General features: G+C 49.6%; 1 protein-coding gene across 1 annotated transcript; it reads right to left on the bottom strand.

The window, feature by feature from the left end:
• Positions 1 to 5452: 5452 nt before the first annotated feature.
• LOC119368146 (cis-zeatin O-glucosyltransferase 1-like) lies at positions 5453 to 7122 on the bottom strand. Its single transcript, XM_037633481.1, has one exon. It carries the CDS (start codon positions 7079 to 7081, stop codon positions 5672 to 5674), a length of 1410 nt encoding a protein of 469 aa, XP_037489378.1. The 5' UTR covers positions 7082 to 7122; the 3' UTR covers positions 5453 to 5671.
• Positions 7123 to 12496: the final 5374 nt, after the last annotated feature.

The following is a 12496-nucleotide window of genomic DNA, read 5'->3' as shown; positions in this document are numbered from 1 at the left end:
ATCAAGAGCGACATGTATGAAAGAATTATGAAAGGTGGCTTTGCCACAAATATGATGTCAACTACATGATCATGCAAAGCAATATGACAATGATGAAGTGTGTCATAATAAACAGAACAGTGGAAAGTTGCATGGCAATTATCTCGGAATGGCTACGGAAATGCCATAATAGGTAGATATGGTGCTGTTTTGAGGAAGGTATATGGTGGGTGTATGGTACCGGTGAAAGTTGTGTGGTACAAGAAAGGCTAGCAATGGTGGAAGGGTGAGAGTGCATATAATCCATGGATTCAACATTAGTCATAAAGAACTCACATACTTATTGCGAAAATCTATTAGTTATTGAAATGAAGTACTACGCGCATGCTCCTAGGGGGATGGTAGGAAAATACAATCGCTCGTCCCCGACCGCCACTCATAAGGAAGACAATCAAAAAATAAATCATGCTCCGACTTCATCACATAACGGTTCACCATACGTGCATGCTACGGGAATCACAAACCTCAACACAAATATTTCTCAAATTCACAATTACTCCACTAGCATAACTCTAATATCACCATCTTCATATCTCAAAACAATCATAAAGAATCAAACTTCTCATAGTATTCAATGCACTTTATATGAAAGTTTTTATTATATCCCTCTTGGATGCCTATCATATTAGGACTAAATTTATAACCAAAGCAAATTACCATGTTGTTTAGAGACTCTCAAAATAATACAAGCGAAGCATGAAAGTTCATCAATTTCTATAAAATAAAACCACCGTCGTGCTCCAAAAAGATATAAGTGAAGTACTAGAGCAATATTGCCTAGCTCAAAAGATATAAGTGAAGAACATAGAGTATTCTAATAAATCACGATTCATGTGTGTCCCTCTCAAAAGGTGTGTACAGAAAGGATGATTGTCGCAAACTAAAGAGCAAAGACTCAAATCATACAAGATGCTCCAAGCAAAACACATATCATGTGGTGAATAAAAATATAGCCTCAAGTAAAGTTACCGATAGACAAAGACGAAAGAGGGAATGCCTTCCGGGGCATCCCCAAGTTTTGGTTCTTGGTTGTCCTTGAATATTACCTTGGGGTGCCTTGGGCATCCCCAAGCTTAGTCTCTTGCCACTCCTTATTCCATAGTCCCTCAAATCCTTACCCAAAACTTGAAAACTTCACAACACAAAACTCAACAGAAAAATCTCATAAGCTCCGTTAGTATAAGAAAATAAATCACCACTTTATGGTACTGTTGTGAACTCATTCTTTATTTATATTGGTGTAATATCTACTATATTCCAACTTTCCATGGTTCATACCCCCCGATACTACCCATAGATTCATCAAAATAATCAAACAATACAAAGAAAACAGAATTTGTCAAAAACAAAACAGTCTGTAGCAATATGGAAACTTCGAATACTTATCTAACTCCAAAAATTCAGAAAAATTAGGACAACCTGGGAAATTTGTCTACCAATCCAGAGTAAAAAGAATCAAATCAAATTCACGCTTCTGTGAATTATGAAAATTATTTCCCTGGGCGCAAAAGTTTTTGTTTCTCAGCAAGATCAATACAACTATCACCGTAAGCTATCCCAAAGGTCTTGCTTGGCACAAACACTAATTAAAATACAAAACCACATCTAACCAGAGGCTAGATGAATTATTCAAAGCAAAACAGGAGTAAAAGGCAAGGAACAAAAATATAATTGGGTTGCCTCCCAACAAGTGCTATTGTTTAACGCCCTTAGCTAGGCATTGAGATTTCAATGATGCTCACATGAAAGACAAGAATTGAAGAACAAAGAGAGCATCATATAGCACGCGACAAACACATATAAGTCTAACATACTTCCTATGCATAGGCATTTTATAAGCAAACAAATTATCAAGGCAAGCAAAAACTAGCATATGCAAGGAAGAAGAAAGAGACGATAGCAATCTCAACATGAAGAGAGGTAATTTAGTAACATGAAAATTTCAACAACCATATTTTCCTCTCTCATAATAATTACATGTGGGATCATAAGCAAATTCAACAGTATAGCTATCACATAACATATTTTCAACACGATCCGCATGCATGTGAAGTTGACACTCTTCCAAAATAGTGGGCTTAACATTAGCTAAAGTCATGACCTCTCCAAATCCAATTTTATCAAAAATTTCATAAGGTTGGACATTCTCCAAATATGTGGGATCTAAAGTTGACACTCGTCCAAACCCACTTTCATTATTATTGCGAACATTATTGCGAACATTATTATCAATCTCATATTCATCATGGGGCTTAAATAAGTTTTCAAGATCATAAGAAGAACCACCCAATCATATCATTGCAACAAATAGTAGACATATCAAAACTAGCATCTCCAAGCTTAGGGTTTTGCATATCATTAACACAATTGACATTAATAGAATTTATAATAACATCATTGCAATCATGCTTTTCATCCAAGGCACTATTGTGAATCACTTTTTAATTTTTCTTCTTTTAACACTTCATCACACTTTTTAGATTCATGAATTTCAAGCAAAACCTCATAAAGATAATTTAGTGCACTCAATTCACTAGCAATTGGTTCATCATAATTGGATCTCTTAAAAATATTAGCAAGTGGATGAGGCTCCATAAACTTTTAGCAAGCGAAGATGAAAGCAAAAGGAGGGAAAATGGAAACACAAGCAAAGATAGCAAACGAGCAAAAAGACATTCGGAAAGAAGGCGAATAAAAAGGAAAATATTTTTGAAAGTTGTTTTAGAGGTGGTGGAGAGGAAAACGAGAGGCGAATGGCGAATAATGTAATGCAAGAGATGAGATTTTATGATGGGTACTTGGTATGTCTTGACTTGGCGTAGATCTCGCCGGCAACGGCGCCAGAAATTCTTCCTACTACTTCTTGAGCTTGCGTTGGTTTTTTCCTTGAAGAGGAAAGGGTGATGCAACAAAATAAAGATAAGTATTTCCCTCAGTTTGAGAACCATGGTATCAATCCAGTAGGAGACAATGCACAAATCATAGAATACCTGCACAAATAATCAAACAAACTTGCATCCAACACGATAAAGGGGTTGTCAATCCCATCACGGTTACTTGCAAAAGTGAGATCTAATAGAGATAGATAAACAAGTAAATATTTTTGGTCTTTTTGGTTTATAGATCGGAAAGTAAAAGATTGCAAGAATAATAGATCGGAAACTAAAATTATAGATCGGAAACTTGTATGATGGAAAATAGACCCTGGGGGCCATAGGTTTCACTAGAGGCTTCTCTCAAGATAGAAATAACACGGTGGGCGAACAAATTACTGCCGAACTATTGATTGAAAAGTGCAAAGTTATGACAATACCTAAGGCAATGATCATGAATATCGGCATCACGTCCGTGTCAAGTAGACCAAAACAATTCTGCATCTACTACTATTACTCCACACATCGACCGCTATCCAACATGCATCTAGAGTATTAAGTTCATAAAGAACAGAGTAATGCATTAAGTAAGATGACATGATGTAGTGGAATTAACTCAAGCAATATGATGAAAAACCCATCTTTTTATCCTCGATGGCAACAATACGATATGTGCCTTGCTGCCCCTACTGTCACTGGGAAAGGACATCGCAAGATTGAATCCAAAGCTAAGCACTTCTCCCATTGCAAGAAAACCAATCTAGTTGGCGAAACCAAACCGATAGTTCGAAGAGAATTATAAAGATCAAATCATGCATATGAGAATTCAGAGAAGATTCAAATAATATTCATAGATAAGCTGACCATAAATCCAGAATTCATCGGATCTCGGCAAACACACCGCAAAAAAGTATTACATCGAATAGATCTCCAAGAACATCGAGGATAACATGGTATTGAGAATCAAAGAGAGAGAAGAAGCCATCTAGCTACTAGCCATGGACCCGTAGGTCTGTGGTAAACTACTCACGCTTCATCGGAAGGGCAATAGAGTTGATGTAGAAGCTCTCCGTGGTCGAATCCCCCTCCAGCAGGATGCCGGAAAAGGCCCCTAGATGGGATCTCACGGGTACAGAAGGTTGCAGCGACGAAAAAGTGTTTTCGCGGATGCCCCTGTTGGTTTGGGGATATATGGGAATATATAGGTGAAAGAATTAGGTCAGGAGCTGCACGAGGGGCCCACAAGGATGGGAGGCGCGCCCTCCGTCCTTGTGGACGCCTCGTGGCTCCTACGACTTCATCTCCAAGTCTCCTAGTTGTCTTTTGGTGCAAGAAAAATCATCGCGAAGGTTTCATTCCGTTTGGACTCTGTTTGGTATTCCTTTTCTGCGAAACTCAAAAATAAGAAGAAAAAAAACATGAACTGACACTGGACTCTAGGTTAATAGGTTAGTCCCAAAAATAATATAAAATAGCATATTAATGCATATAAAACATCTAAAACAGATAATATAATAGTATGGAACAATCAAAAAATATAGATATCTTGAAGAGCGTAACAGATTCTGAGGAATTGTATGGAAGAGACATCTTGTCATTGTAGGGATAAGAAAATTGTGGCTGAGCGTAACGCGGGAGTCTTTGAGGCTAAGTCGGCTTCTTTTGTCGCGGTTGCTTCTATCGCTTTTGAGGATTTTAGATTATGGATGGTGGCCCATACCATGAGCAGTAGTAAGTGATGGGAGTATTGGCTAGTGGTGCAAAAATTTCATCTTGGGAAAGAAATGTCCAATTGCCCTCTTGCCGCTCATGAGTATCGAATGCATCAAAGTGCAGAGGAAGTTTTTGCCACACCAGGGGCGACTGGATCTTTATAGAAGAGGACATATCATGAAGAAAAAATGAAACATGCATACTAGAGCAACATGAATTGGATGTGAAGTTTGTTTGGTCAAATCATTATTAGGCCAAAGCTAGTGTCAGCGGTCTACACGTAAAAGCGTGTGCTCTTCAGCTAGTCTCTACTTCTGATGAGTCTCACATCATGCGAAGAACAACACAAAAGAATAACCAGTAGATAAACTTACAGAGGAAATGGCGTGATGGAACGTGCAACATTTGACGAGTAGGCCACAAATCACATTACAAGGGACTCTCCGGTTCAAGTGTCGTGGCGTTCCTGCAAAAAAAGAGGCCACGGGGTTAAGATTTACTACGTGCGGATATGTTTGCAGATTTGAATATTTCGAGTTGTACACATATTTTTCGAATCGAAGATGGTCAAATCTTTTAAACCAAAGTTTGCATGCATATGCTCCATACATAATTTATTTGTGCGATTTTACAGATTCTGTCTAGGGCACATCTAGATGTGACATAGTTATGTCGCATCTAAGCTGATGTCCACTCTGTTTGTGGTCTATTTTTTTGTTTTAGTTTTTTTGTTTCTAGTTGATGCATTATGTATTTATTGGAGTTTAAATGTAACATCCTTAAAAAATATTTAGATGTGAATTAGACAAACCGTAGAATAGGCATAATTTGTCCTTTCAGACTGCATGCTAGGACCGCGGATGGACTTCAGAGTGCTGTTCGTGAATCCGAAGTTCCGAACGGAGCGAACGAAAAAGACAGGAAACAAATCTACGAACGTGACACTAGAGACACCTCAAATCACACACGTGTGTACTGCTCTGATTGACGCTGCAAGATCGAGCATGCACTGGTCATTCCAGAGTTTATTGACGCCAATCAGTCCTTCACTTTGTGATGCGAGCGATGAACTCCTCCATGTCCGCGCACGACGAGCCACTGTTCGCCACGGCGGCACGAACGTCCTCGGCGAGCGCCTTCGCCGCACTCCGCGCGGCGATGCCTTCGTCGGAGTCCATCGCCCTCTTGATGACCTCTTGAATGTCCTTGGCCGGCAGCGTCTCCCTGCTCTTCTCCCACTGCCTCATGACGATCCCGGCCTTGAGGTGGCCGCACACGTACCCCGCGTTCCACGGCTGGTCGGAGTGCATGGGCCACGCGAGAATCGGTTTCCCGTGGCTCAGCCCTTCCAGCAGTGAGTTCCAGCCGCAGTGGCTCACGAACGCCGCCGTGGCGCCGTGCGCCAGGATCTCCAGCTGCGGCGCCCACCCGGTGATCACCAGCCCCCTCCCTTCGGTCCGCCTTGTGAACTCGGACATCAGCTTGGCGTGCCGGCTCTCGCCGGCCTCCGCGAAGATGTCGGCGCGGTCGGCGTCGCGCAGCACCCAGATGAACCGCTGCTCGCAGCTCTGCAGCGCGCCGGCCAGCTCCCCGATCTGTTTGCCAGGCAAAGACGTCATTGTGCCGAAGCATAGGAACAGCACCGATGATGTCGGCTGCTTGTCAAGCCAGTCCATGCACTCGTGGCGCGGCTGCACCGACGGGGTGGGCGTGGTCGCGTCCAATTCCAGCAGTGGGTTTAATGGGCCGATGGAGAACAGCCTTTTGCCGTCGAGGGACAGGGTCTCGGCTTGCGCGTCGATGAACTCTCCCTCGAGCGCGCGGCACGAGTTGAGGAGCAGCCCGGCGCTCGGCACGCCGAGCCCGCCCTGCCGCTCCACCAGCGCCATGAACTCCTGGGTGAGGAAGGACTCAGGTGACGGGACGGGCAGGCCAAGCGCGCGCACCAGGCGGTGGCTGGGGTCCTTGAACCCGGTGCCGAACGACTGCCCCACGCACTGGAGCGCGTACGCCTCGCCGTTGCGCAGCCGCGACGCCTCCGTCGCGGGGAAGGCCATGAGGTTGTCGTGCACGACGACGACGCGGCGGTGCGAGGCGGCGAGCTCCTCGAGGAGGCGCCCGAGCGGGGCCGCGGCGTGGTCGCAGAACGCGTCGAAGAGCGGCTGCAGGTGGCCCGGGAACGCCATGGGGCCGTCGGGGTCGGGCGGCGGCGTGGCGTAGGGCGGGATGTCGAGGGTGGCAAAGCGGAGCGAGCGGACGGTGCGCGCGTCCCAGCCCTGCACGCGCGCGCGCGCCTGGCGGACGTGCGGCGCGGGCGCCGCGTAGTGCACGTCCAGGCCCCGGGACGCGAGCAGGAGCGACAGGTGCAGCATCTGGTTGAGGTGCCCCTGCGCCGGGAACGGCACTGCCACGACGGCCACGGGCGATGGGGCGACCTCCATTGCCGCCGGAGCCATAGTACAGCAGTCCCGCCTCTCCCCGAGCCGCGCACCGTCTGATTGCGTGCTGGACTGCTAGTGCTTCAACTTTTTTACAGGTTCTGCATGCCAGAGGCGACCGTGCAACAGCATTTGTAGAGGCGTGTAGCACGTGACTGCCGGTTAATTGCTAGCGATCAGACCGGGGGCACGTTAGCCAGTCCCATTAGTCATTCTGTAGATGTACGTGTGTGCGGTCGGAAGTGGGCCACCCATAGCACCCGCACCTCACTGCGCCCCTGTCCTTGAGAGACGGCACCCATGCCGATCGCCGCCTCTCCTTGAGAGACGCCGCCGCCGCTCCTTGAGAGACGCCGCCGCCCATGCCACAACTGCACTCGATCCCAAATCTTATCGGTGCCGGGAGGAAAGTAATGGTCCCTCAAGCGGCCTCCGGGGTCAAATTTGGTCTCTTCTGTAGCATGTGAGCATTGCCGGGTATGCATATAAACCTTGTCAAAGCATCTCTAATAATCATGCCTTATAAGGAACGATCGACTCGACCATTTCTAGTCGTCAGGACCGGGGGAGTGTAAGGCCAACTAGGGCGCACGACTCCAAAGGGACGTTCGGTTTGACCGGATTTCGTTCTTTTGGGGCGCCAATGGATTCATTCGTGACCGTTTCTGTCCGTTGAGTTTTCGGTGCGCCCAACGCGCGGCCGCACCCCAAATCATGTTCGGAGTGGACATGATTAAAAAAACAGAAAAAATAAAATAAAATGCCAAAAAAACACAAATATAAAAACATAAAACATAAATTAACCATCACGGCCACAAAACAGCCCAGTTCCACGGTTCACACTGCCGTAATTAACATAAAAAACAAAACAAAAACCGCCCGCGCGCTCCTGCCATGCCCGTAGATGTCGTGGTCGTCGCCGTCTTCACTGGCCGATGTTGTCGTCGTCGTCGCTGACGAGGTCGTCGTAGTCCGGCGGTGTCCAGAGATGGCACGGCGGCGCGTGGTACACACGGGCGGGCTGGAAGGCCGGAGGTGCCTACACCACCTCCTCCTGTGGCGAGGCCTCCCGTCCGGTGACCGCGGCGGCGTGGGGCACCAGTTCACACCCCCCACGGCGTCGGCCATCTCTGGAGCCGTGCACGACCAGCTCCACTGCTGGCTCACCAGGCCCGGGTGGAACGCGCGCCACCGGCTCCTCCTCCATCACCTCCTCCGCCTACACCATCTCCACCTCGGGGATGGCGACGTCGCCGGCCGCACAGAGGGTCATCATCTCCTTGAGGCCCTCCCATTGGCGCTCATTGTGCGTGCGCATGGAGTCCTTCATGACATGCTGTATGAGCCGGGCCTCCTCCTCCGCTGTCATGCAGGTGGTGGTGGTGGAGACGAAGACGGTGAAGGCGACGGCATGGGCGTGAGACCGCGCACCTGGGGAGCACGCGCTGCGCGCTCTCCACGTGGCCGCCGCGGCCCCGACGAGGTGCCGACGAAGAATGACGCGTGCCGCACGTCGTGCTCGTCCTGGAGCCACGTGTTCCAGAGCACGGAGTCGGGGGCGTACCTGTCGTCGTAGTATAGGTCATCCCGCAGGAGGCGGTGGCGGCGCTCGATCTCCTCGCGGCGCGCACGACCGCTCATCGGGACCGGCGGGATCGGGACTCGGTCGGCGAAGAGGTGCCAATTATTTGGGAGGTGCACGTCGCTCCACGGGAGCGGTGTCCTCGTCTCCCAATAATGCTGGCATACATCCGCGGCGATGTACTGCCGGTCGCGCTCGCCGCCGGTCGTAGGGCTGATGGTGAATGGGGCAGGCGCGGGGGCCCCACGCGGTGGTGATGCGGGCTCCTCCTTCATGGAGCCGCGGCGGCGGCCCGAGGACGAGCTAGCCTCGCGGCCATGCTTCCCCTTGCGGCCGTGGTTCCAGAAGCCAATGGCTGCGAGGTAGCCGGCCGGCTGCTAGGGTTTGGGGTGTTGGTTTGGAGGAGGCGGGAAGGGCTGGACTGGGGAGTGTGGATGACGACCGGTCCACGGCTTCCCCATTTAAGAAGAACTGCGACCGTTCGCGTGGGCGGATGACAGGTGGGGTCGACCACCCATGTGCATTTATGTCGGGCGGTGGGAGGTAGGTGACCGCCTGCCATGCGGCCCCGACGCGAAAGAGCGAGGCGTCCGTTTGCCGTCCGCCGCGACCCAAACCGCGCGCATATTTGCGCTCGAAATGGGTCGGTCCGGACAAAAAACGGAACAGATTGGTCCAGGCCGTCGCGCGCTGGGCCATCTGGTTTGTCCATTTTACCCCAAAAGGACGGGTGTCGGTGTCAAAACCGGCAGATCTTGGGTAGGGTGTCCCGAACTGTGCGTCTAAGGCTAATGGTAACAGGAGGCGGGGGACACAATGTTACCCAGGTTCGGGCCCTCTCGGTGGAGGTAATACCCTACTTCCTGCTTGATTGATCTTGATGATATTAGCATTACAAGAGTTGATCTACCACGAGATCGTAGAGGCTAAACCCTAGAAGCTGGCCTATGGTATGATTGTTGTTCTTGTCCTACGTACTACACCCTCCGGTTTATATAGACACCGGAGGGGGCTAGGGTTACACAAAGTCGGTTACAGAGAAGGAGATCTACATATCCGAATTGCGAAGCTTGCCTTCCATGCAAAGGAGAGTCCCACCCGGACACGGGACAAAGTCTTCAATCTTGTATCTTCATAGTCCAACAGTCTGGCCAAAGTATATAGTCCGGCTGTCCGAGGACCCCCTAATCCAGGACTCCCTCAGTAGCCCCTGAACCAGGCTTCAATGATGATGAGTCCGGCGCGCAGATTGTCTTTGGCATTGCAAGGCAGGTTCCTTCTCCGAATACTCCATAGAAGATCTTGAACACAAGGATTGTGTCCGGCTCTACAAAACAATTTCCACATACCACCGTAGAGAGCATAATATTCCACAAATCTAATCTGCCAACAACTTTTCACAGTGTGACATCACGCCTTGGCCTGGTCATTATTCGAACCGTTTTCCAACCTGCTACCGCACATATTGCAAGGCGGTTTTATTGGCACGTCTTGTCGAAGCAGAGATCGTGTCCCCTTATCTCGGGATTCTCATCAATACGGGCGTGGGTAACCCAACCGCGCCATCAACGCGACGCTTGGGAATAAGCGAGTTTACCGGGCAAGTGGGAAGGCGCAGGATCCCTGCTGCCTTTATAAGGAGATAAGGACTCCCCTTTTTCTCCCACGCCTTCTTCTTTCTCTGCTCATCCATTCCCCTCTGCTCGAGCTCCAGCGCCCAAGCGTTCGTCTTCTCCGCCCAAAAAGGTCTCCCAAAAATGTCCAGATCCGGAGCAGGAGGCAAGTGGATGGCCTCTACCATCCGGGAGAAGGATATCAAAAGGCTTCGGGAGGCCGGGTATTTGGCCGAGAAAATCAGCCATTGTCTTCCGACGATGGGACAGATCGTCCCTACTCCGGAACCCCGCGAGAGGGTTGTATTCCTCCCTCATTTTGTCCACGGGCTAGGGTTTCCCCTCCACCCATTCGTTCGCAGCATCATGTATTATTATGGGATCAATTTTCATGATCAATCCCCCAATTCCTTCCTCAACATCTCGACATTCATCGTCGTGTGCGAGGCCTTCCTCCGCATCTCTCCACACTTCGGCTTATGGCTAAAGATCTTTAATGTGAAGCCCAAGGTAGTGAGCGGCGAGCACGCCGAGTGCGGAGGCGCCATGGTGAGCAAGATGCCCAACGTCACATGGCCAACAGGTACTTTCAATGATTCCGTCAAAGAGTGGCAGCAGTAGTGGTTTTACATCACTGAGCCGCGCGGCACGGAATGGGCCACTGCTCCCGAATTCCAATCCGGAGCCCCCTGCAGCTTACGTCCTGGCCCAAGAAGGGCCCGAACTGGTCTTTGCCCGACGAGTTGTCGGTGCTCCAGACGTGCGTCAAGGGTATGGAAGACAAGAATATCAAACTTGTCAATGTAGTCCAGGTGATGCTAGTTCGCCGGATTCTTCCTTATCAACACAGGGCTTGCAATTTATGGGAATTCGACCTGGCGAAGCACCAGACCCTGCTAGAGCTCTTCGGTTCCTCGCACAAGGATATTTGGAAGGTGTTCTTTAAGTCTGGCAAATCGTGGCGGACTCCACCAAGGACCGCGGGTACCAACTGTCCTGCCATGCAAGTTCGGTAAGTCATTGTATGTTGGCAATTCATATGTTTCATTCGCATATCCCGAGGAAAATGCTTAATGTGCTTTCCACAACTCTCCTAGGGCTGGACGAAGAAGGCGGGGCGGATCTACTGTCCGGACCCTCTGTCGGAAGAACCGACCGGCCCACTTCTGATGAAGATGCTGGTCCCGGCGCCTTACAAGGTGCCAAAGAAGGAGGCCGAGAAGGAGGCCAAAAAGACCAGGGGCGGCCTTCGTCGCTGTGGCACTTCAGACACAATATCCGAAGACTCCGATGCCCGATCTTCCTCCGGAGAGGACAAGGAAGAGGAGGAAGACCCATTCCCAGCGAGGGGAGGAAAGAAAAGGACGGCCTCCACATCTTTGGAGGCCGAGTCACCTAAGAAGGGGAAAATCCCCCTTCCAGAGGAGCCCACTTCTGCTGCCGACAGCAGCCCGGAGTGGGATCCCAGGGCCCAGCCCCTGGTGAACTCGTAAGTATATAGAATTCAAATACGTCTATGCGTCCAGACTCATCATGGCATAATATTTTAATCTGAGCCATACTTTTTTACAGTCCGGCGAGGTCCCGCACCGAACAATCCTCGTCGGAGGATTTACTGGGCTCGGATGCTATGGAGAGCGGGACACCCCCACAGGCTCCTTCCCCCAAACATGTGAATGACACCGAGGTTTCGTCCCAGAAAGACCCAGGCCAAGGAGGGGGGAGATCGTAAAGGTGGCGCCAAGAGGTCAAACTTCAGGGGCCGGACACATGGGAGAGAAGGCTCCCACGGACGTCGACGACGGGGGTTGTCTTGAGTTCGGCCCCCAGCCGGACGCAATTCCGGAGACCAATACGGCTCTAGAAGCAGGCAGGCTGCCTCCCTCAACTGGAGGGGGTGTGCCCATTCCACCAGCAACCTCTGTCCAACTAGAGGTGTCGGATACTTTATCGGCAGCGCTGAAAAGCGCCTCCGTCGTTGATGAACACCGTGCCCTTATGGGTGCGGTGATTGAGAAGATTCAGTCCACTGAGAGTGGACTGAATGAAGCCTGCATCAGCCTTATAATGGGCTTTGAGGTATGTTTGTTGAGGTTTCGAAGAGTGTCATAGTATAGATAGTTTCCCCTGATACACTGTTCAGTGAAAGAAAGAACCGAACAAAGGATCAAATAAATGTTCGCATGAGACTCACTTTATGGCGCCTCTCTTTTGTTCAAAAGCAGGCGTCTATAGCAA

This window comes from Triticum dicoccoides, chromosome 2B (genome assembly GCF_002162155.2).
Source record: "Triticum dicoccoides isolate Atlit2015 ecotype Zavitan chromosome 2B, WEW_v2.0, whole genome shotgun sequence".
Classification (NCBI taxonomy): Eukaryota; Viridiplantae; Streptophyta; class Magnoliopsida; order Poales; family Poaceae; genus Triticum; species Triticum dicoccoides.
The sequence above is the reverse complement of the archived record's forward strand: the minus strand, read 5'-3'. Positions and strand labels throughout refer to the sequence as shown.